At 43.0% G+C, this 25,267-nt stretch overlaps 1 protein-coding gene across 10 annotated transcripts in view; it reads left to right on the top strand.

The window, feature by feature from the left end:
- Positions 1-25,267, top strand: part of secisbp2l (SECIS binding protein 2-like) — a 130,905-nt gene that overhangs the window by 40,547 nt on the left and 65,091 nt on the right. For all 10 annotated transcript variants that reach the window (XR_011348780.1, XM_069911273.1, XM_069911280.1 and 7 more), the window contains 2 exons: positions 2,013-2,188; positions 18,408-18,723. Coding sequence is in view for 9 of the 10 variants with exons in the window: in XM_069911273.1 (XP_069767374.1) it covers positions 2,013-2,188; positions 18,408-18,723 (492 nt within the window). In the remaining variant the exon portion in view is untranslated. The remainder of the gene's footprint in view (positions 1-2,012; positions 2,189-18,407; positions 18,724-25,267) is intronic.

The following is a 25,267-nucleotide window of genomic DNA, read 5'->3' as shown; positions in this document are numbered from 1 at the left end:
AGAAATAAACACCACCCACTTGGTGTCACTGGCTACTGAGTATGACAAGAGCACAGAAGGGGTTTGTGAGTTTACTGCAGAAGTCGCAAGATAGAAAACTGCTGATGTTTCACTGCATTCTGCATCAAGAGGCATTGTGCATTCAAACATTTCCTCCAGAATGCACAGAAGTGATGAATCTTATCATACAGATAGTGAACAAAATAATAGCAAAAGGATTAAACCACCGACAGTTCCGTTCATTATTGGAAGAAGTTGAAAGCACATACTCTGATCTCCTGCTGCACAACAAAGTCCGGTGGCCATCCAAAGGGGAGGTGCTGAAGCGGTTTGCTGTGTGTCTGGAGCTTGTAAAAACTTACCTGGAAAGCAAAGGGCTCACCTTTCTTGAGCTAAAACAGCCAGATTAGCTGGAAAAAGCTGCACTTCATGATGGATATGACAACGCACCTTAACATGCAGAACAAAAGTCTTCAGGGGAAAGGAAGCACAGCCCTGCAGATGCTGGAGGAGGATTTGGCGTTTGAGCACAAGATGTTTGCTAGAGATGTACAGAGAGGTAGGTACACTCTCACTTCCCCTCTTTGAGAGAGTTCAAAGAAGCACACAATCAGATCAATTACGAGTATTTACAGCATGCTATCATTGCAATGCAAGCTGTGTTTGGGGAGAGATTCTGTGAGTTCAGAGAGGAAAAGAAACATTTTGTCCTTCCCTGTCACTCCCCTAAATATCGATGTATCCCTGTTGAATATGACTGCATATACAGATTTAAGTCAACCCGATCTTGAGATCCAAGTTCAGAAGCTTGACAGCTGATCTTGAAAATTTTGCTCGTCAGAAGGCCATTCTTGCCCAGAAGTACAAATGGAGTGAAATTGAAAACCTCCCAAAACCGGACAAACTTGTGTTTGAAACATGGAATTCAATTCCTGACACATATATGAACATGAAAAAATATGTATTCGGAGTTCTGTCGATCTTTGGATCCACATACTTATGCGAGCAGGTTTTCTCCAGCATGAACAACATAAAAAGCAAATATCGCTCACGCCTCACGGATGACAGCATGTAATCCTGCATGAAGATCGAAGTGACGTCTTACAGCCCTGATATTGATCAGCTGTGCAGTGAGGTTCAGGAGCAGAAGTCACACTAACCAGGTGAAAGAAATCATTCAATGAGTTATAATTTTGCAAATATATATTTTTATATTGAACTGAACCTGAACTGGTGTAGTTGTGTTTTATATTTAGGTTGGTGGTTGACTGCTGTAGCTACATGACTGAGGAAATCAAAGGATGATGGCAACCTTCAGAATAAAATACAAACTGGCATTTTTTTTTGTTTGCTCTTTTTAATTAAAGCGAATATTTCTTTAAAAAATTTATTTAACAAATAAGGGATGGACTCAAACAGGCCTGCATTGTGCATTTTATTTGAAACTTGTACATCCCAGTGTCTTTTTTTAAGCGTTCAAAAGAATTTGTTGTTTTGCTTTGTTACAAACAGAAATAAAATGTCAGTTGTTTTCTGATTTTCATTCCTTTATTTCATAAATGCAACAAATTATAGTCCTTATAAACATAGCGTAAGTGTAATGAAACTATATGTGTGGTGTTTTCTTCATTTTAGGGATCAAACTGGTTTTGCGGCTCCAGATGGGTTTTATTTGGTGGGAAACAGGCCCAAATGGCTTTTAATGCTGAAGTATAGGGAATACTTAGTGGTCTGTGAGAGGAAAGAAAAGGTTGAGAATCACTTAATTTAGCTAATCCTTGATAAAGGCAAAATGTGCTTTTTACAAAAATGTATGTTAATCTAACACATGAATGAATCTTGTTCAGACATAAATGGACTTGACTGCCACTTTGTTTCCACCATGCTGTTGAATTGGACATGAAAGCAGCTGGAAGTGTTTTGCTGGGATGTTTTAAGCTTGTGTGGTATGTGAATGTATGATTTTAAATTTCCTGCTTTTTTAATGTGTTTTTTTTCACCTTTTCTTTAAGGATATCCAGCTTTCAGCAGAGGGAGAGCCATTTATACCCCAGAGGAAGGGCACTGAGAAAGTTGTTCCTATGGCACTCCAAAATGATGGAAATGGCTGTGGTGTTGAAGGTCCTCCTATTCCAAGTTATTTAATAACCTGTTATCCTTTTGTACAAGAAAACCAAGCTAATAATAGGTGAGTAATAACAGGAACCAGTATTAGTATCCTTGCATATTTTTTAAAAGCAAATAATCGAGTTACATTACTTTTATGGAGTCACGGTGTCTGACAGGCTCAGCTTGTCCATGCAAAACCTACTGCCCTCCTGGTTGAGTCTGACTTCCCCACATTAAACTCATTCCCTCCGATCCCCTCCCATCCATGTGGTTATCCAAGTGTTTCTTATAGAAATATAACATACTTCCCTCCACTACTTTGCTTGGCAGTTCATTCCATATGCCATCACCATATGAGCGAAGGACTGTCTCCTTGCGTCCCTTCTAAATCCTTCCATCTCATCTGTTACTATTTGCCTTATCTCTGCCCGTTATGATTATGTAACCTCAATACAACCCCTTCTCAATCTCCTGCACTCTTAGGAAATCTGGCCTAGTTTATCTTATCTCTCATGATAATTCCTTTTCTCATTTCTGAACCTTTTCATATTCAAATTTATTATCACCTGGCTGTACATGTACAACTAGACAAAACAGTGTTTCTCCAGATCATGGGGCTGACACCCTACACAATGCACAGCATGTGATATTCACATATATATGGATGTATATTTAAGAATAACTTACTTGTTTCATTTACACGAGATCCTAAGGTACAGGATATAATTCATCAATCTAACAGCCTGCAGGAAGAATTTGTCAGCCTGGCAATTTAAATGCAGACATATAGCACAGAAACAGGCCCTTTTGACCCACGAGCTCAGGCTACCCATTTGCACCCAATTAACCTACAACCCTCGGAGAATCTGGAGGAAACCCACACAAACTCAAGGAGAATGTACAAACTCTTTAGAGAAGTGCTGGATTGGAACCCTGATCGCTGGCGCTGTAACAGGGTTGCGCTAACCGCTAGACTAACTGTGCTGCCCCTAAAGTCAAAGACACTGAGTACTATCTATGGTAGGGATCCTCAATAATTCTTTAGGCCCCTTTTGAAACAAAACTCCCACTGAATGTTGTCAATAGAGAAAATGGAGACTCCAGTGATCTTCTTAGCTTGTCTGTTTTAATTTAAGTATTGTTTTCAAGTCTGATGCTTTGCAGTTGTCTTACCACACCATGTTGCAGCTAGATAGGACACTCTCAATTGCGTTGTTAAGATGGGGGCTGGTAGCTTTGCCCTCCTCACCCTCTGTGCCTTCCTGACTGATGAGGAGTTGGTGTGAGTCCAAGATAGGTCGTCCATATGTGCACACCCTTCATTATCCTGAAGTCCACAATCTCTGTTGTCTTGTCCACGTTGAGACTCGGGTGGTTGTTCTCGCGTCATTGGACGAGCCTCCCAACCTCCTCTCTGTCAGCCATCTCATCATTATTGCCAATCAGGCTAACTACAGCTTTTTCATCCACAAACTTAAATGATTCTGTTTGAACTGAACCTGGCAGGCCAGTCATGTCAGCACTGTAACCATCAGTGGGCTAAGCACACAGCCCTGAGGTACGCCTGTGCACACACAGCACGATGAGACTTGAGATTTAGCTTCCATCCCAGACTGACTGTGGTCTTTTAGTCAAGAAGGCCAAGATCCAGTTAGAGAGGAGTGTTGAGTCCCAACAAGCACAGTTTCTCCACCAGCCTCTGGCGTATGATCCTAATGAATGGTAAGCTGAAGTCAATGAACAACAGTCTGGCATGTGCGGCATTATTCTCTCTGTGTAATATTTCCTTGCAAGAGATATGTGACCAAAACGACATGAAATATTTAAATTGTGACCTTGTCAATGTCTTTTATAACTTCAACCTGAAGTTCTGTAACTGAACCATATCCTGTTGTATTCTTTGATACCTCTCTACACTATCCATAGCTCCACCAATCTGTGTCATCTGGAAACATACTTATCCACCCACCTACTTTTTCATCCCGTTCATTTAAATATATCACAAACAATAGAATTCCCAACACTCATGCCTGTGAAACATGACTGGTCACAGATCTTCAATCAGAATAAACCCTTCCACTATTACTTTCTGTCTTTGATGAGCAAACAAATTCTGAATCCAAACTATCAATTCACGGTCAGATATTTTCATGTTCAGATCCCTCAAAGTAGCAAATTGCTGCTGTACTTTTAGACCAAATAATGTATGTGGGGCCATGAAAGGAATTCCCAGGAATTCTCAAATATTTAGGGCGATAACACTTCCACATGTTTGCATTCCTCAGTGACTACAATTTCCAGGAGCGTATCAGTAAGACTTCCCAAATGTTGGGTCCCAACATTATCAGGACCTGCATTCAGCCTCCCATGTTACCTCAGACCTCTTCTGTTCCATTGTTTCAGTTTTTTTGATGACCGGAACAAAATCAACACCTATCTTGCTGATTTTGTTAAAAATCCAGTTGCAGATATGCCTTTCCAATTGGCCTCTTTGCCACCTGCTTCCACACAAGAGCAGCTGAGACAGAGAAGTCTGTGATGTGGGCTTGGGATGGAAGTTGGAGTGGGAGTGACAAATTGATGGGTTGAGCAGAATAGTAAAACCACAGAAATAAGAGCAGAATAGACAATTTGGCCTATTGGAATCATAGCTCATGTATTCTTCCTCTCAACCCCATTGACCTGCCTTCTACCCATAACCTTTGACACCCCTTCTAATTAAGAACCTTTCAACCTCCACTTTAAATATACTTAATATCTTGATCTCCACAACCATTGTGCCAAGAAATTCCACAGATTTGCAACCATGTAGCTGAACAAATTTCTCCTACCTATGTTCTACAGGGATGTCTTTTTATTTGAGCCTGTGTCCTCTAGTCCTGGATTCTCCCATTACTGGAAACCTCTTCTCCACTCTATCCAGACCTTTCAACATTGCTTCAATGAGATTCCCTTCAGCCTCCTAAACTCTAGCAGATACATGCCCAGAGCCATCATATGCCATCCCTGGGATCATTCTAGCAAACCTCTGGATTCTTCAATACAAAAACATCCTTCCTTAGATCTGTGGTAGATGTGGGCCCCAAAAACTGTTTGCTATACTCCAAATACATTCTGACCAGAATCTTTGCTTTTATAGGCAAGTCATCTCCAAATAAATATGAATGTTACATTTTCCTTCCTTACTACTGCCTCAACCTTTAAGGAATCCTGCACTGGACTCTCAAGTCCTTTTGGACTTCCCTCTTAAAATTCTCTCCCCTATTTGAAAAGAGTTTACATCTTTATTCCTTCTACCAAAGTGCATGACCACACATTTCCCAACACTGCATTCCATCTGTCACTTCTTTGTCCATTTTCCCAAACAGTCCAAGTCTCTGCAGACTCACTCCTTCCTCTTGCGTTTCACTCGCTCCTTCCTCAACACGGTTTGCCCCTCCACCTATATTTGTATCATTTACAAACTTGACCACAGTTCTGTTATCGAACAATGTTTTTAGAATCATAGAACACTACAGCTCAGAAACAGATCCTTCTAGTCTGTGGAGAACTATTAATCTGCCTGGTCCCACCTGGATCATGTCTGTCCATACCCCTCTCATCCATGTATCTGTCAAATTTTTTCTTAAATGTCAAAATTGAGCCTGCATTGACCAATTCAGCCTGCAGCTTATTCCACATTCCCAGCACTCTGTGTGAAGAAGTTCTTCCTAATACAGGTCGAGTACTCCTTTTCTGAAATGCTTGGGACAAGACGTTTTTTGGTTTTTGGGTTTTTTCAGATTTTGAAACAATGGAACCAAGTGCACAGTAGCATCAGCACAGTAGCATAGCACCACTGTATCAATGGTTAAACAGCAACAACAAACAACGGCAGGCTTTTTGTTGTGCAATGACATGACGCCACAAGTGGCAAATTCACATGAAATAATGTTTAGTACTTAGCAAAAAAAAAAAAACTATCTCTGCTTACAAAAGGAGACCACCACCCCGCCACTACCGCCGGTCCCCCGACTACGTTTGCTGCTCCTTCCCAGGAGCCCGAGGCGACTTCTTCGATGCGGACGGCACTGCACCCGATGTTGAGAATGGAGTTGCCATCGATGCTCAAGACTTGTCCCCAGCTCCATTTGGCATGTTCCCAGCCAGAAGCAAAGATTTTGTTTTTGGGCAAGAACTGCCTGAAGCTCTGAAATGGCAGATTAAGAACTTGGATGTGGGTCAATCAGACCTGCTGGATGAGAGGTCTTCCCGCCAACAATGCTTCCATTGTGGGAAATACAACCATCGACCAGAAAACTGTTTCTTCAAAAATTCTAAATGCAACCATTGCAAAACAGAAGGGCATATCAAAGCCAAATGTCCGCTTCTAAAGTGCAGGTGGCCTGAAAATAAGCAGGCAGCTAAAGTCAAAACAATTGCAGAGAGAGAGAGTGGCAGGCTAGCAACAAAGATGATAACAGCCCAATGGCTGACCTTCAAGTTCCTGAAATTTCAACTCCTGAGTTATTATACATCTGAGGAATAAATGGAGGAAACACAGCAATCTGTATACATGTAAAAATAATCTGACACCCCCTAAAGATGGAGTTAGACACAGGGGCAGAGATGTCCCTAATACCATTACATGTAAAGGAACGCTTGCTACCACGCCTCCCAGTAAACTCTCAAGATTTGTTACAGGAGTCCAAATCAAAGTGTTTGGAAAAAGTACAGTCCAAGTACAATGCAAACAACAGCAACCAAAAACTCTCTCTCTACATCGTAGATACTCAGTGACCAGCACTTTTTGGAAGAAACTGGCTACAACACATTCCCCTAGACTGGCTGGAAATCGGTTCAATACTAAATGTAAACCACACGGACACCTCCCAGCCAGAACTCGACCAAATCCTCAACAACCACGCAGTGGTTTTCCAAGAATTGGGGAAAATCAAAGGTGCAATTAAAAGATAATGCAGAACCAAAATTCTTGAAAGCCAGAACAGTCCCATTTGCTATGAAAGGGAAAATTGAGGCTGAATTAAACCGACTAAAAGCACGAAGGCATATTAGAACCAATATAATACAGCGATTGGGCAGCGCCCATCATACCTGTACGAAAAGTAAACGGGGAGATTCAAATTTGCAGCGATTACAAAGTCACCATCAACCCATCACTCAAAGTACCCAAACACCCAATGCCCAAGGGAGAAGAATTCTTCCAAACACTCAACAGAGGTCAAAAATTCACAAAACTAGATTTGTCCTAAGCCTATCAGCAGATAGAATTGGAGAAGAAAACTCCAGGGAATATGTGACAATCAGTCCCATCTGGGACTCTTCTCCTATAACTGCAAGTCTTACAGAATTTCAGCAGTACCAGTGATTTTTCAAGCAACCATGGCCACATCACGACATGGACTCTCAGTTGGGCGTTACCTAGATGATGTCATCATCACGGGCCAAACGACAGTGGATACTTACAAAACCTTGAAAAGGTTTTAACCAGACTACAACAGGGTTACGAAAGGACAACTATGCCTTTACGCGCCTCTCAGTAACACATCTTGGGTTTAAAATCGACAATGAGAGGGTGCAAATGAATCCAGCAGGAACAGAAGCCGTTCACAAGGCCCCGTACCCAACTAACAAATCGGATTTACAGTCTTTCCTAGCACTTGTTAATCACTACCAAAAACATATCCCTAATATGTCTACCCTATGCATCCCGCTGAACCAATTACTCAGGAAAGATCAAACGTGGTATTGGAACACAGAAATAAAAAAGTCAATCAACTAAAGGAAATACTAATGACAACAAATTAGGTGCTGATCCACTACGACCCTAGTAAAGAAGTTACACAGATACTTCACCAGTGGGACTAGGAGCGGTATTATCCCAAATCATAGAAAAGATGAGCAACCAGTAGTGTTTGCTTCGCGAACATTAACCACAAGTGAATGCAATTACACCCAACTAGAAAAAGAAGGTTTGGCGATCATTTTTGGTGTAAAAAAAAAAATTCCATCATTATCTTTATGGAAGAAAATTCACCCTGATCACAGACAACAAGACTTGGTTTAATCCTGGGGCCACAAAAAGGTATACTAGTATTAGCTGTGGCCAGAATTCAAAGATGGACCATGCTACTTGCAGCGTATAACTATGATATAAAATATAAACCAGGAATACTCAACAGCATTGCAGATGCCTTATCACTCACGCCGCTACTTGAGACAACAAGAAGAAGAAATGATTAAATGGACAGCAGAGGCAGTGGGGCATCAACCAAGAACAACTTCAACAACTGCCCATTACAGCCCAGATGATCAGAAAGGAAAACCAAAAAGAGACAACATTAAGCAAGATCCTATACTTCACCCTTAATGGATGGCTCGAATCTAAAGTCATCCCAGAAGATCTAAAACCTTACCACACATACCACCATGAACTATCAGACGAAGAATGATGTTTATTATTAGATACCCATACAATTATTCCAGCCAAATTACATGTTATCAGAACTGCACCACAACTATCCAGGAATGGTCCGAATGAAGGCACTAGCCTGGATGCAGGTCTAGTGGCCCTCCATAGGTACAGACATTGAAACAATAGTAAGAGAGTGCAAAGTATCGTCAGTCAATGCAGCCAAAAATGCCGCAAGCCGAAGCTAACCCATGGAAATGGCCCTGGCATCGAATTCATGTAGACTTCACTGGACCATTCATGGGTGAGACTTTTCTAATAGCTGTGGACGCCCACTCGAAATGGTCAGTAGTTTCACAGCTGAAAAACACCAAAGCAAATCCCACAATTGACTGTCTATGAGCTATCTTTGCCACTTACAGATTGCCTCATGAATTAGTTAAGGACAATTTACATCTGAACATTTAAAACATTTTATTTGTGACAACAATATCAGACACATCACCCAAGTTCTAATGGGGAGGCAGAACGTTTTGTACAAACATTTAAAAAAGCAATGAAAACCATGAAACTTTTAAATGCCTCCTGGACACACAAAATAGCAAATTTCCTATTGGGGTACAGAAACATGCCACATTCTACTACAAAACGCACCCCAGCAGAACTAATGTTTGGCTGCAACCTGCGGACTAGGCTGTCAACAGTTCATCCAGATCTAGGTTTCTGATTGGGGAAAAAAAAACCAAACAGCATTGCCACAAACCTCACTTACAACATTGGAAGTGGGCGAGAGAGTTCTGGTCCAAGATTATAGACAATAGAAAGACCCATGGGTGGTAGGAGTAATCTTATAAAAATTGAGCCTCTGCTCATACTCTGTTCTAGTGGGGGACAGTTTGTGGAAGCAACACATTGACCAATTACGAGCATTGACTGACACGAAGGTTCATGAAATGCCTCATGGACTGGAGGAGGTGGAACCAGACCTGCCGTGGGCTGCCCCTGACTATCCTACCCCTCAGACCGAGTGGGGGTGGAGGGCAGAGACGGTCACAGAGCCAAGGTGTCCTGTAACTGAGACACTCAGCCAGGAGGGCAGTGAAGATGGTCAGTTGCTGTCAATTCGACCACCAACCCAGGTCCCAGGCAAAGTCCAACCGGCATAGCAAACCATGCCGAGGCGGTCCAAAAGAGAAAGATGACCACCTGAACACTTTAAGGACTATGTGCCCTGATTATTATTAAATACTTTCCCTTTTATAATTATTACTCATGAAATGTATTCTAATTCTCACTTGTAGTCCTGGGCCTGATGTAATCTTATTAGTTCGAAGGGGCCCAGTCAGCATTTATCGCACGGCAGTGGGGGTGGGGGGGGGGGGGGGGGAGAGTGTTGGGTCAAAGCTCGCCCTCTGATGAACATCGTGACACCCATGTCATGATGTCACCCTTCCATACATAACCCTGTGTGTCAGTAACCATGTTATTCTAATAGAAGTAAAGAATGAGAAAGCATCAAGTCTCAGAGTCTTAATTGTGTGAGTGCATACACAACAAATTTATTCTCTATCTTCTAATTTTGGAAGTTCAACATTTGTTAAAAATTCATCCATCTCATTTTATTTCATCATAATTCATAATTCATATTCATATAGTTTCATATAATATAGTCCAAAATGTTATTTATTTTTGATTATATGTTATAATATCAGTCTCTGTTTTTATTGCATTTATCATTCTAGATGACTTCTCTGCCTTTAACTGCCAAGATAAAACTTTATGCGCCCGTTCTCCTAATTCATAATATTTTTTATATTTTTGTTTGGCTTTTAAGATTTTTTTCCGTTCTATACGTTTGTAATGTGTTATATTTCAACTTTTTAAATTCTTTTAACAGTTTTTTTTGTCACCCTGTTCTCTGATTTTTTTTTCCAATTTTGTTATATCTTTCTCTCGACCATCCACCTCCGTAGTATATTCTCTCAAGATTTTTTAAGATATCATTTGTCCTCTTAGCTAAGTTTTAAGCATATCCCATATTAAAAAAACTATTATCAGTAGAAGAAAGGTTAGTTTTACAGAATAGTTCAATCTCTCTTAATAATCTCGCAAAAAGTCTTTCCTTTTCAACAATGTGACATTGAAATACCACCTATACACACTTTCTTGTTTTCCCATTATTGCAATAGTTAAAGTTAATGATGAATAATCATGCCAAATAATCCTTTTTTTATGACTACTTTTTAACTGGGCAGACATTAAAAACAAATCAATCCTTGTATGTGAATAAGAATGAATAGTTTCTTTCAGTTGGGTTAAGTTGCCTCCATAAATCAATCAAATTTAAATCCTTCATAAATGATAATGTCATTTTTGCAGCTTTTGCCCTTGTTACTCTTCTAGCTGATTTTTCCAGTACTGGATCTAGAAAGAAATTGAAATCTCCTCCAACAAGTATATTTTGTCTTCCCTCTGCTGTTTTTAAAAAGTTATCTTTCATAAAGGCTTCATCGTCAAAATTTATAGATATTCATAAACATCCATGATTCTGCATAAATTTTACACTGTGCCATTATAAATCTTTTGGCTTGGTCATTCAGTTATTATTATTAGTATAATTTTGTTAATTAGAATCTCTACTCCTCTTGCTTTTGAGCCAAATATAGATGATGTTACGCCCAACCATCCTCTCTAATTTATCATGTACCAATTTGGTAAGATGTCTTTCTTGTAGAAAGGCTGTATCTGTCTTTAATTTTTTTAGGTGTGCCAAGACCCTCCTCCTTTTCACCATCCTGTTTATCTCATTAACATTAAGACTAATAGATTTTAACTTTCTGGCCATATTTTTTTAAACAAGTATTGTTTAACAATAAAACATTTTCGATTGTTTAAATAATAGTGATCTTTCCCCTTAAAAAAAAAACACAAAGTGTCCCTGTATTCAGTGATGTAAACAGGAAACCCAGAAAGCCTGTGGAATCTCTCGAAGAACCTTTTAGCACCATCTTTTAGAGATACTCCTCTCCGGGCACCATTCTTGTCTTCCCATTCCCCCCACCAGAATGGAGTCACTGCCTTGCCTTTCCCATGTTTGCTCTCTTTTCTGAGCTCTCAGTGAACATTTCAATAAAATTTACATTTCACCAATAAATGCAAGATGGTTTTTTAAAAAAAACAATTTTTACTTAGTCCTATTGTAAACCTTCTTCAGTCTTCCTCTTTGGCAACCTTTTCATAACCCTCACAGGAAGTCTTCCACCTTGTTCTTAGTCATGAAAAATCGTCGATTACCTTCTGCGACTTCGACCCTTGAGTCACAGGGTAGATCATCGAATATTTCAAGTTTTTAGGAATGTAATTGTCTTTATACATTATCAAACTCCTTCCTTTGCTTAATCAAAGTGGAAAATTAGCACTTTTTCATGGCCAATCTTGGTGGGCCATTATTTTGCTTCCATGGTTAGTGCTCACTGCTTCCAGAATGGTCTCCTGTTCCAAGTAACTTAAAAGTCTTACCAGGACCGGTTGTGGTCGCTGATCACTGGCTCTCTTGGGTCCATTGAGCCCTTTCAATATGCAGTTTTTCTCTGAATTTGTCATCTCACAGTATTCACAGGATCCATGTTTCAAAGAAGTTCACTGGGTATCTTCCCTCAGTTCCTTCTTTCAGTCCAATAATTCAGATATTATTTCATCTGCTAAAATTTTCCATGTGGTCGATCATGTCCATCAGACCTCGTCTGTCCAACTCCCATTGCTTTGCATCTTTCTCCAAAGCTTTTAGTTTATCTTGTGTTTTTACCATCTACTTCTGCTTGGGTCATTAAGTCTTCAATGATTTCTTTAATTTCAGTCATCTTTTCAGTCATGTATGTCATTACATTTTCAACACCAGCAAATTGGTTGCTCATGTTTTCCATTTTTTCCAGGATAATATTTAGTCCATGTCCCAACTCCCCAGCTCTGCTGAGGTCCTCCGGTCCCAAGGCCAATCTTTTGCTGTTCTCTTTCAGGCTTTCACTCGATGTTCCTGGCTGAATAGAAACTTCATTTTTTTGTTTTCAGCTACCTTGCTTTCTCAGTACTTTATCAATTTTTTGGTGGAAAATTCTTAATTTTAAAATTTTAACTGTCTTTTTTATATTTTTCATGGAGAGCTTGACCAAAACATGTCTAAGTCCTCCGCATGGCTGTGCCCCCCCCCCCCCATCCATCCACATTATTTATTGAAATCATATAGAGGAAGGATCCCAGAACAAAACCTCGTGGACACCACTAGTCACAGAAGTCCCATCCACTACCACCCTCTGCCTTCTGTAGGATAGCCAATTTTGTATCCACACCACCAGATCTTCATTGATCCCATACTCATGACTTCCTGGATGAGCTTTCCATTGGGAACCTTGTCAAGTGCTTTACTAACATCCAGATACACCACAGCCACCACACTACTGTCATCAATTTATTTGTCTCCCTCGAGAAAAACTTAATTAGACTCTTGAGGCACATTCTTCCAATTACTAGCCCATGTGGACTATCCCTGAGAAGACCATGCTTCTCTAAATGTTTGTAATCCAGTCCCAAAGAGTTTCCTCCAATAGTTTGCCCACAACTGATATAGCACTAGTCTATAATTCCCAGAATTATCTCTACTACTTAAACAAAATAAGCTGAAGGACTTGTTTGTGCTGTAATGGTTCTAAGAGTATTAAATTTCCCATTCTCTAATTCGGCATCTCTCCTGTGACCAGGGAGGACACAAGGATCACCGTCAATGCCTCAGCAATCTTATTTCTCTCTTACCTTGGGTATATCTTATCTGGCCCTGGGAACATAAATTCAAATGTGTTCCAGAGGTCTCAACATGACCTTTTTCTTCACCTCCATATGTTCCAGCCCATTAGCTGGTCACACATTTGTCAAGGTCCTTCTCCCTGGTGAACACTGAAGCGAAGTATTAATTAAGGACCTCCATGACTTTCTCCATTGCCGGCACACATTTCTCACTTTATCTCTGAGTGGTCTTATCCTCACTCTAGTCATCCTGTGTAGACCTTCTTGGGGTTTGCTGTAATCCTACTTACCAAAGCTGCCTTGTGCTCCTTTCAAGTTCTCCTAAGTTCCTTCCTGGCTACCTTGTAATTCTCAAGCCCTGTCTGATTTTTGTTTCTTAAACCTTGTTCGTGCTTCCTCCTTCCTCTCAACTAGATGTTTTATCTCTCATGTCAACCATAGTTCCTTTACCCAGCTATCCTTTCCCAGTCTCAGTCCTGAACCTCATGCAAGTGATCCCTAAGCATTCTTCAGATTTCTCTTTTCAGAGAGCATGTTTCCAATTCACACAGCCGAGTTCCTGCTTGATACCATCATAATTAGCTCTTCTCAAATTAGACACTTTCTCCTTTTCATTATCCCTAGCTATGCTAAAGAGCATGGAGTTGCGGTCACTATTTATGAAATACTTCCTCACCAACATGTCTCTGTCAATTGACCAAGTTCATTTCCCAGTACTAAATCTAGAAACAGTTAGTTGAACAATTGCAGTAAAGTATCTGAGGTGTGTCTGGAGTCACTCAAATGTTCAGACATCATTCTTCCGCAATAGTTGTTTTTGGGCTGACAGATGTGGTCATTGACCACTTTTAAGCTGATAAGCTAAAGGTGAAGCACTCTGATTTTCAAGTTTGTTCATTTGTCATAAAATTCTTTGTACAGTGAGAAGGTTCATATGAGAGCAAACTTGACCGGTTATCTCAAATATTCATGCTCCTGTAAAGAGCACAACTACAGAGTTGATGAAAGAAATATCAATTAGCACCAAGCAAGGCCAGTGTGAGAGAATGGGATTCATCCAAGAGCCAAATGACTCTCAGGAAGAAACTGTCTTTAAGCTTGTTGATGTGCACTTTCACACTATAAAGCCTTCTCCCTGATGGGAGGCAGGAGAAGAGTGTGTGACCAGGTTGTGATGAGTCCTTCAGATTGTTGGCTGCCTTTCCTAAGCATTGGAAGATGCAGATGAAGTTCCTGGAGGGAAGATAAATTTTGTAAGGTGCATTCATCACCTGTTACTTCTGATTTTGAACAGAAGAGTTGTAACACCACTTTGTGATACATCCAGCAGGTATGCTTTTGATAGTACACCTGTAGAAGTTGTTGAAGGTCAGGGAAAGTAGAATCATCGTTGCAATTTCTTGGCTGTTGCGTCAACGTGTTTGTCCCAGGTACAACCAAATTTGAAGCAATCTACTCTTTTGTCTTCAGCACAATGGATCTGTACAGGGGTGTGTCCCCTCTCAAAAGCCGATAACTATCCTTCCTGTTGATGCTGAGAGTGATTTATCTTGACACCATGCCACTATCCTTTCAATCTCTCTCTCCTGTATTCTGTTGTTATCTGATGCCCTGCCCACTACTGTGGTGTCATCTGGTCATTTGAAGATTTGATTGGAACAAATTTAGCAGTGCAGCAGTGGGTGTCGAAGGAGTGTAGTAGGGATTGAATAAACATCCTTGAGGAGCACCAATTTGATCGTGGAGGAGATTTTGTTCTCTGTAGTCACTGATTGTGGTATATTAGACAGAAAGTCAGAGATCCAGTTGCAAGTGGGACACAAGGTCTTGGATTCTAAAGTTTAGGAATGAGTATGAAAGAAGAGACTAAGAAAGATAGAGAAACCTTAATCATATGACAAGGAAACGAACCCCTGAGCCCAGTAATCCATGGTACCCATTCTTAGACTCGTCTTGGCCTCACCTATTTGTTTTTTCCAACTGGAGAATTACGTGCAGTTCTGGTCAACACAGTGGGGAAGATGTGATAACATTGGAAAGAATGCAGAGAAAATTCATCAAGATATTGCCTGGGATAGAGCAGCTCAGTTATGAGGAGTCAGTGGAGAAGGTAGGTCTGTTTATCCTGAAACAAAGGAGGATGTGATTGAGTTAGTTAAAGTGTTAAAGCAAATAGCGCCTTTGGAAGACTACACAAAAGAGTCTGGAAAAACAACCAACTGAAAAACCTCACAAAGATAAGCGTATACAGAGCCGTTGTCATACCCACGCTCCTGTTCGGCTCCGAATCATGGGTCCTCTACCGGCATCACCTACGGCTCCTAGAACGCTTCCACCAGCGTTGTCTCCGCTCCATCCTCAACATCCATTGGAGCGCTTTCATCCCTAACGTCGAAGTACTCGAGATGGCAGAGGTCGACAGCATCGAGTCCACGCTGCTGAAGATCCAGCTGCGCTGGATGGGTCACGTCTCCAGAATGGAGGACCATCGCCTTCCCAAGATCGTGTTATATGGCGAGCTCTCCACTGGCCACCGTGACAGAGGTGCACCAAAGAAAAGGTACAAGGACTGCCTAAAGAAATCTCTTGGTGCCTGCCACATTGACCACCGCCAGTGGGCTGATATCGCCTCAAACCGTGCATCTTGGCGCCTCACGGTTTGGCGGGCAGCAACCTCCTTTGAAGAAGACCGCAGAGCCCACCTCACTGACAAAAGGCAAAGGAGGAAAAACCCAACACCCAACCCCAACCCACCAATTTTCCCCTGCAGCCGCTGCAACCGTGTCTGCCTGTCCCGCATCGGACTTGTCAGCCACAAACGAGCCTGCAGCTGACGTGGACTTTTACCCCCTCCATAAATCTTCGTCCGCGAAGCCAAGCCAAAGAAAAGAAAGAAGATGGAGTACAGATGGGGGAGACTGCAGGAAACCTTCCCTGAACCAGATGTTGATTAAAAAGTTGATTCAGTGTAAGAAATAAGAGATTTATAGGGGTTCTGGGTGGCCCTTTCTTACTCAGTGAGTGGTGAGGACCTGGCATACACTGCCAGTGAGTGTGATGGAAACATTCACTGATGGCACACAAGAAGCATCTTAAATTGCTTATGCAAAGAAGGTTAATGGCCAAATACTAGAACCTGGAATTAATATGAACGGGTGCCAATATGTCAGTGTGGAACGGCTTGTTTCTATGCTGTTTGCCTCTGACATTTTCAGCAACTCATGAAAGTTCAGGTGAAACTCTGCTCCTGCTCCCTCTCCTATTTTATCAAGAAATTTACAATGGTCAATTCACTCCCACCTTGCATGCTTTTGGGATGTGGCTGGTAGCTGGAGCACCTAGAGGAAAGCTATAAATCACCAGGAGTACTTGTAAACTGTCCACAGGCAGTGCTGGGATTTGGTACTTAGCCCACTGGTGCTGCACTTCAGGTAGCATTGTTGATTCTTTAGGAATTATCACCCAAGTAAAAGGAATTTGTTAGAAAACTACCACATATACAGAAGTGGGGGGGGGGGGGGGGCGGGGGGAGGGTGTTGATGCGAGGAAGACACTAGAGACTGCAAATACTGGAATCTTGAGGCACAGAGTGACTAGGCAGCACCTTTAGGCAAAACTTGCAAATACCAGAGGATGTCAGCTGAAAGTAAGTGGAGAAAATTTTGGAGAGATGAGAGGTTTTTTTTTACCCAGATTTGTGGGTGCCTTGATCACAGTGACAGAGATGGTGGTTGAGGCTGATATAGTCTGGATATTTAAAAGAATTTTAGATAGGAATATGGATGGAAAAAGAATTTGAGGGTTATGGATGGTGAAAGAGAGAAGGGTTAGATTAATGTGGAGTAGTTTTATAAGATGGCACAATATTGTGGGCTGAAGGGCATGTGCTGTAATGTTTTATGCTCTAAATAAGATGCTCGAGGAACTCAGTGGTTCAAGCCCCATCCAAGGAGGGAAATGGGCAGTAGATGATTTGTGGAAACCTTGCCTCCACACTGAGCAAGGAGAGGGTAGATAGGCAGTATGAAAGGGGAGGGGACTGGACCGAGAAGGGCTGACAATTTAATACTGCTTCTCAGTTCTGAGCAGAGGTGCTGCCTGGCCCTCAAGGTTCGAAGAACATACACCTTTAGCCCAATGTCTGTGTTTGTCATGCTCAAATGAAGCCAAAGCTCTGCTCACCCCACATGACCCGCATCCCGTTGCTCCCCGCCCGCCTCCCTCTGTTGCTCCCTGCCCATGTCCCGCTTCAATCTATTCTTTGCTTATTTATGGGACCATCGAGAAGCCTCATAAATGCTGCTTCCGTCACTGTTCCAATCAGCCACATTTTTCTATGGGGGAAAGAAATTGCCCATTTCTTTTCCTTCAAACAACCCCTCACTTTAAACTCCTTTGCTTCTTCCTTTAAGACATGTCCTATGGTAGTGACATTTTGACTGACTACGTTTGATTTTATTTCAGTTTTCCCCTTAGCCTTCGATGGTCCAGTGAAAACTATCCAAATTTGCCCTTGTAGCTCATACCCTTCTATCCATGCCCCATCTTTTTTTCATCTTTTCAGAAGCATCCACATTTTCCCTGTCATAGAGTGACCAGAATAGCACACTGTATTCTATGTTTAGTCAAACCAACAATTCATATGACTTCAACATCACGGACTCTCAAGTTCAATGCCCCAAGCAATGATGGGAAACCTACCCTAAGCCTTCTTTACTCCTCTATGTATGTATGTGGCTACTTTCAGATTACATTGGACCTGGTATTTCTGCACACCAATGCTTTTCAGACTCCTGCTATTGGTGGTGCGCAACTCACCAAATTTAGTCTCATCTGCAAACTTGTTAATCTAACCATCTACCTTTTAATCCCAGTTATATTCTCTCTCTCTCTCTCTCTCTCTCACTCCCTCTTCCTGTTTATTTATTCATCAATTTTATTTATTTATATACATGCATTAAGTATATTTGTAAACATTTTGTCAAATGCTTACTGAAGTCTATAGGGCTTTACTGGTTTTTGCTATGGGGAGGGGTGAAGTATGCTCAGATATGGTATAGATTGTACAGTTTTAATTTTTTTCTTACAGGCAGTTGCCTGTGTATAACAGTGATGTTCGGTGGCCTCAAGCAAATCCAAGCTCAACAGGACCATACTTGGCTTATCCAATATTGCCAACACCACAGCCTCCTGTGTCTACAGATTATGCTTACTACCAGTTCATGCCAGCACCATGCACACCGATGATGGGTTTTTATTCTCCATTTCCAACACCGTACACTGCATCTTTCCAGTCAGCTGATGTGAATACAGCTTCTGAATGTGGTGAAAGATCTGTTCCTGGTGGCTCTCTCTGTCCAGCCACAACTCCAAGAAACCGAGTCAACAGAGGGCCAATACCAAAGGTAGGGAATGACGAGCCTTTTTGGCTTTCAGCATTTACTGAAGTTTAATCATTCTCTTGATGATTTCATTTAAAAATTAGTCTGGGTTTTAATCTAAAACGTATAATTCCATTAATTGAAAGACTTCATTTGACAGTGGGTTGAGCAGCTTGTAACTGAGGGCTTGCAGGTATGTAGCATAACTAGTAGTAAAACAAATGAAAGAGAGCAACTGCAGATGTTTGAAATACCGTCTCCCCCAAAAAACACGTGAGAAAGATTGTAAATGTATTTCTTCATTTCTCAACTCTTGCACTCGTTGTTCAATACTTTCTCACTTGGATCCATAACATTTTTGATGCCTTCTGGCAATATAGACATCCAAGGTGTGGATGGAAAAAAATCTGGAAATTAGCAATTTATTTACACTTCATTTCTACATAAAGGCACTTGAGAGGCTCTACTAGTTCCCATCTACTGTTCTTTATCTGTTTAAATATCTGACATTGAACAACTTTTCAATACATTTTCTCCAAGTCAATGGTGAGTCATGAAAAATGAACCCAAGTTTACGTGTTCTTTATTTGAAACATGTTAGAACAGTTTCAAGCTCCCTTTCTCAGTTCTTTATTTGTTACAAGGGGGCTATATTGTTGCTTACTGCACTTGTACAGAATTAAAATTTCATGACCTTTCCCAATTTCTACCTTGATCTCATTTTACATCCTATATCAGACTCGTGCCTTTTTGACCTCTCCATCTCTTTTTTGAGGAATAGATGAGCAACCAACTTCCATTATGAGGTCATAAACTACTATGCATTATTACTGTTAAGATTCCATACTCCCAATTTCTCCTCCTTTATTGAATCTGCTCTGACGAGAACTTCTATGCTTGAACTTTTAAGATGTCTTCATTGTGGTTTCCTCTCACTTGCCCCTTTGTGTGTTTCCTGCATTTCTCTCATTCCCTCACCGAGTCAAAACAAAGATAGGATTTCTCTTATCCATGCCTTGTAAGCCTGCATAATCAGTGGATAATATCTGCCATTTCGAAGAAATTCCACAACTTGGTGTGGCATTCGCGCTGCGCAAGCATGGACAAGAACGACACGCACACTAAAGCCTCATTAAGTAGAGACTGGTTTATTGCACTGGCTGTCGAGCTTATATGGGCCCCAGGTGCTGATGGGCTCCATATCATCAGAGCACTGGCCTGGGATTGGTTGGCGTTACCATCACCGTTCCCCGTCTTCCTGCCTTGCGGAGATCACCCGGGATGATGGCTGGTGATAACCACAGGTCTGTGCAGTTGCCACATTTTTCGGCCATTTTGTGGACCAGTCCGCATCTCCACGTTCAGGCTGCTATATAACCCCGCCCCCCAGAACCGGCAATCGGGCCATTGTCTGTTGACTTGGGCGTTCTGCCCCTACGTTGTGGGGGAGGAGTGGAAACTGGCTCATTACAGTCCAGATAAGCTTTCAGTCGGTCAACGGTAAAAGTCATTTCCTTACTGCCGAAGTTGAGGATAAAGATGGAACCGTTGACCACGATGGCCCTGAAGGGCCCCTTGTAGGGTTGTTGTAGGGGCGGCCAGAGTGCACCCCTTCTCAAAAACACGTACTGACAAGTCTTTAAGTCTCTGCAGATGTTGTGTTTGGGCTGGCTGTGTGTGGGGGGAGGGGGTTTGCCACAGGACCAGGGACCCGGGTTTTGGCCGCAAGTTCTCGAGGGTTGCCGTGGGATCTTCCAGGCATTTATCAGGGGCCAGGAACTTTCCCAAATTATTAAGGGTGTATCATTGACCATCTCTGCTGCAAAGGCATTGAAGTCTTCCTTTGGCATGGCGCTAATCCCTAGCATCACCCAAGGTAGTTCATCCACCCAGTTGGGACCCTTGAGCTAGGCCATCAAGGCTGCCATGAAGTGCCTGTGAAACCGCTCCACCAACCCATTTGGCCTGAGGGTGATACACTGTGCTGTGGTGGAGCTGTGTACCCAGGAAGTTGGCTAGTGCTGCCCAGAGGTAAATTGTGCCTCCGTCCAAGGTTAGGTGCTCTGGGACCCCAAATCTGGACATCCATGTGTCGACGAATGTCCTGATGCAGGTTTCTGTGGTGGTATCAGCCAGTGGGACTGTCTCAGGCCACCTCGTAGAGTGGTCAATTATGGTCGAGGTATCGCGCCCCATGGGAAACTGGTAACAGCCCTACTATGTCAATATGTACGTGGCTGAACCTGCACTGCATTGGTTCAAAGGTCTGAGTGGGCGCCCTTGTATAAATCTGCACTTTGGAGGACTGGCAGCTTGTGCAGGTTTTGGCCCACTGGCTGACCTGCTTACAAAGGCTGTGTCAGTCAAATCTGTTTAGCCACCATCTTGACCGTGGCTCGGATTGCAGGATTCGCTAGGTTGTATTGGCATCAAAAACCTGGATTCTCCACGCGGCTGGAATGATGGAGTGCGGGCTGCCGGTAGAGGCATTGCACAGCAGTATCAGGTTACCTGAGCTGACGGGGATGTCTTCCACCCTGAGACCGGATATGGCTGACCTACATGTGGGAATCTCAGGGTCCTGCTTATACACTTTGGCAAAGGCTACATAGTTGACTCCCTGTGACAGGGCACATACTGACTCGATCGCAGGGCGTGACAGAGTGTCGCTTACCACATTGCTTTTCCCCCACGATGTGCTATATGTCTGTGGTAAATTCGGACAAGTAGGACATGTCTCTGTTGTTGGGCCGACCACTGCTCCAATAACGTGGAAGACAAAGGTCAGCAGATTTTGATCGATGAACACCTTGAATTGCTGACATTCCAAAAAGAAACGGAAATGTCTTACCACCAGGTACATCGCCAATAGCTCTCGGTTGAAAGTTCTGTATTTGAGCTCTGGGGCTAGAAGTGCCTGCTGAAAAAGGCCAGGGGTTGCAGGAATGAACTGTTCCAGTATTGCCCCCTACCGCTGTGTTGGAGGCATCAACTGTCAGGGCAATAGGTGCCTCTGGTCTGGGGTGGACCAGGAGGGTGGCATTGGCCAGTGCGTCTTTAGCTTTCTGGAATGCTCTCGAAGATGTTGTCCCAGATATTGTCCTTTGGCTTGCCCGTCATCAGCGCGAAGTGGGAGTGCATGATGCATGCCAATATCGGTATGAATCTGTGGTAAAAGTTTATCATACCAGCGAATTCCTGTAGCCCTTTTATTGTGTGTGGCTTGGCAAAGTGCCAGATCGCTTCGACCTTTTCTGGGAAGGGGTGTAGCCCCATGTCTGTTTATCCTGTGCCCCAGGAAGTCAATGGTGTCCAGGCTGAATTGGGACTTCACGGGGTTAATCGTCAGCCTGAACTCACTTAACCGGGTGCACAGTTGTCTCAGGTGATCGGCGTGGTCTTGGCAGCTAACGATGAGGATATCATCCAAATAGATGAATGCAAATGGGAGGTCCCAGCCCACTGCTTCCATTAGCCACTGGAAAGTTTGTGCCATGTTCTTTTGTCCAAAAGGCATGCGTAGAAATTCAAACAAGTTAAAGGGGGTTATAATTGCGGTCTTGGAGACTTCCAAAATGAACTGGGATTTAGTGGTACCCCCAAATGAGGTCCACCTTGGAAAACACCCGAGCCCCATGCAGTTTGGCGGCAAAATCTTGGATTTGGGGCACTGGATATCTGTCAGGTGTGGTGGCCTTGTTGAGGCGGCAGTTGTCGCTGTTTTTTGCACCACGTGGAGGGGGAGCCCCAGGGACCGTTGGAATGCCACACATTCCCTCATTCCTTCATTTTCTTAAACTCTTCCTTCACAAGGCTGAGCTTTTTGGGAGGGAGTAGGCGTGCCCTGGCATGGAGTGTGCAGCCCTCAGTTAGAATGTGGTGCTTTTCTCTGTGCTTTGGCTCAGCTGAGGAGAACTGTGGTACCACTATTGAGGGGAACTCCATCAGGATGCGGGAGAATTCATTGTCCGAAAGCGTAATACAGTCAAGATGGGGGGTAGGCAGCTTGCTTTCCCTCAGAGGTGGTCTGAAAAATTCTGGCGTGCACCAAGTGCCGTCCCTTGAGGTCGACAAGAAGGCAGTGGGCATGAAGGAGTTGGCCCCCAGGAGCACTTGCATCACAGCTGTAAAGGTGGTCCAAGTAAAATGGCTGTTGCCGAATTGAAGGGGAATGGTGTGGGTACCAAAAGTCCGAATGGAGGAGCTGTTGGATGCCCTCAATACTGGACCCTTCTTGCTGTTGCGGATGTCGAGGCCTGTGGTATGGGGGTTTGGATGCTTTTCTTGGCACCAGCATCAACCAGGAAATACCTGCCTGACAAGGAATCCCAAACATTGAGGAGACATGATGGCTGACTGCTGCAGCCATCAACGAAGGTTGGCCAGAGCATTTTCCAGAAATCTGCCTCTACACCCCATCCCTGATGATAGTAGCAGGATTGTCCTGGGGTATTAACTTGCCTTTCCGCTGGTCTTGGTCTTGCAGCCGGCTGTTCATTGGGCTTGCTGATGTGGTCTTCAATGGCGCCTCTCTTGTTCTCCAGAGTATGTCCAACCGGGCCTCAACCCTCCAAGTGTTGTTGAAGTCCTCATCCGTGAGCAAGAGTCTGATATCCTCGGGCAGCTGCTGCAGAAAGATCTGCACAAAGATCAGGCAAGGCTTGTGGCCCTCGGTCAAAGTGATCTTTTCGCTCAATAGAGCGGATGGGGCCCTGTCTCCCAACCATTCATATGCTGCAATTGGGCAGCGTGGTCATGCCGGGAGAGCCCGAAAGTGTGGTTTAATAGTTCTTGGAGGGCTGCGTATATACATTGCTCTGGAGGCCGCTGTAGGAATTCTACGACCCTTGCCGCTGTGCCTTGATCAAGAGGGCTCACGAGGTGGAAGTAGCGGGTGTTAGCGGCGGCGATGTGTCGAAGCTGGAACTGAGCCTCGGCCTGCTCAAATCACAGGTGTGGCTGTGACACTCAAAACATTGGGAGTCTGAGTGAGACCGTGTAGATGGTCGCTGCCTCTGGTTGATCCATCATCTTTGGGTCCAACTGCCTGTTGAACCTGTCGGGGTCACCAAAGTAGCGTTTGCACTACGCAAGCGTGGAGAAGAACGACACACACACCAAAGCCTTGAAGTCAAGACTGGTTTATTGCACTGGCTGTCACCCTTATATAGGCCCCAGACGCTGACATCAGGGGTCCCCATGCAGGAGGTCACTTGGGACAACGGCCGGTGTCACCCGCAGGTCCACACAGTCGTTGCATTTGTCAATCATTTTGTGAGACGGTCAGCATCTTCGTGCATGGGCCAGTACATTGTGGTGCATAAGATTCAGGGCACTAAATTTAAAACAGATGAGTTGTTTAAGAAGGAAGGGGAAAAAGGATAATCCTGGAAGTTACAGGCTGGAGTAGGTCAGCGAGTGAAGAGGATATTTAGGGATAAGATTTATGCACATTTAGAAAGTAATAGACAGATCAAGGACAGTCAAGGTGTCTTTGTGAGAAGCAGATGATGTCTTCCAAACTTTATAGTCTTTGAGGCGATGATAAGAGGAAGGCAATGGATGTTGTCTATATGTTCTTAAGTCAGGCATCTGACAAGTTTCCTGACGGGCTCATTCAGAAGTTACAGATGCTTGGGATCCATGGTGAATTGATCGTTGGATATGGAATTGGATGGCTGTAGAAGGCAGAAGGTAGTGATGGATCAGTGTTGGGACCCCGGGTGTGTAAATGACTTGGATGAAAGAGTGCGTAGGTTAGTAAGTTCACAGATGATACAAAGGTTGGAGTTGTGGATTGTGTAGAGGGCTATCAAATAATAATAAAAAAATACTGACCAGCTACAGATCTGGGGAGAGAATCGGCAGATGGAGTGTAAGCAGGGTAAGTAAAGTGTTGCACTTTGGAATGTTGTGTTGCAGCTATGTAAAATGTCTTTCGGCACTCTGTGTGTTCTCTGGTGCACATGATGACAGGAAGGTAGTGGGGGTTTTGGAGAGTGTAGAAGACATTTACCAGGACGTGGACTGGTCTCAAGGGAATGAGGTGTAGGAGATATTAGACAAACTTAGGTTGTTTTCTCTGCAAAATAGGAGGTTCAAGGGTGACCTGAGAGAAGTATAAGAAATGATGAGAGGCACTGATAGGGATCTTTTTCCCAGGGTATAAGATCACATACTGGAGGCTATGCCTTTAATGTGAGGGAGAATAATTTTATGAAGTACAAAGCAAGCATTTTTGTGCATAGAATGGCTGCCAGGAATTGTGGCCAGGAAAAATACGATGGAAGTTCGTGAGGCATGACCTGCCCCTCACAAAGCCATGCTAGCTATTCCTGAAAAGACTGTTTATCTAAATACTCATGAATCCTGTCCCTAAAAATCCTATCCGATAGTTTCTCCACCACTGACATAAGACTCGCTGGACTACAATTCCCAGGATTCTCCCTCTTACCTTTCTTAAACAAGGATACCATATTTCCCATTCTCCAATTCTCCGGTAACTCTCCGGTAAGATCATTGCCAACACCCCAACAACTCATATTCTGCCTCCTTTTTAAATAAAAAT

Source organism: Narcine bancroftii, chromosome 14 (genome assembly GCF_036971445.1).
Source record: "Narcine bancroftii isolate sNarBan1 chromosome 14, sNarBan1.hap1, whole genome shotgun sequence".
In the NCBI taxonomy this organism is placed as follows: domain Eukaryota; kingdom Metazoa; phylum Chordata; class Chondrichthyes; order Torpediniformes; family Narcinidae; genus Narcine; species Narcine bancroftii.
Note: the sequence above shows the minus strand (reverse complement) of the source record. Positions and strands in the feature narration are given on the sequence as shown.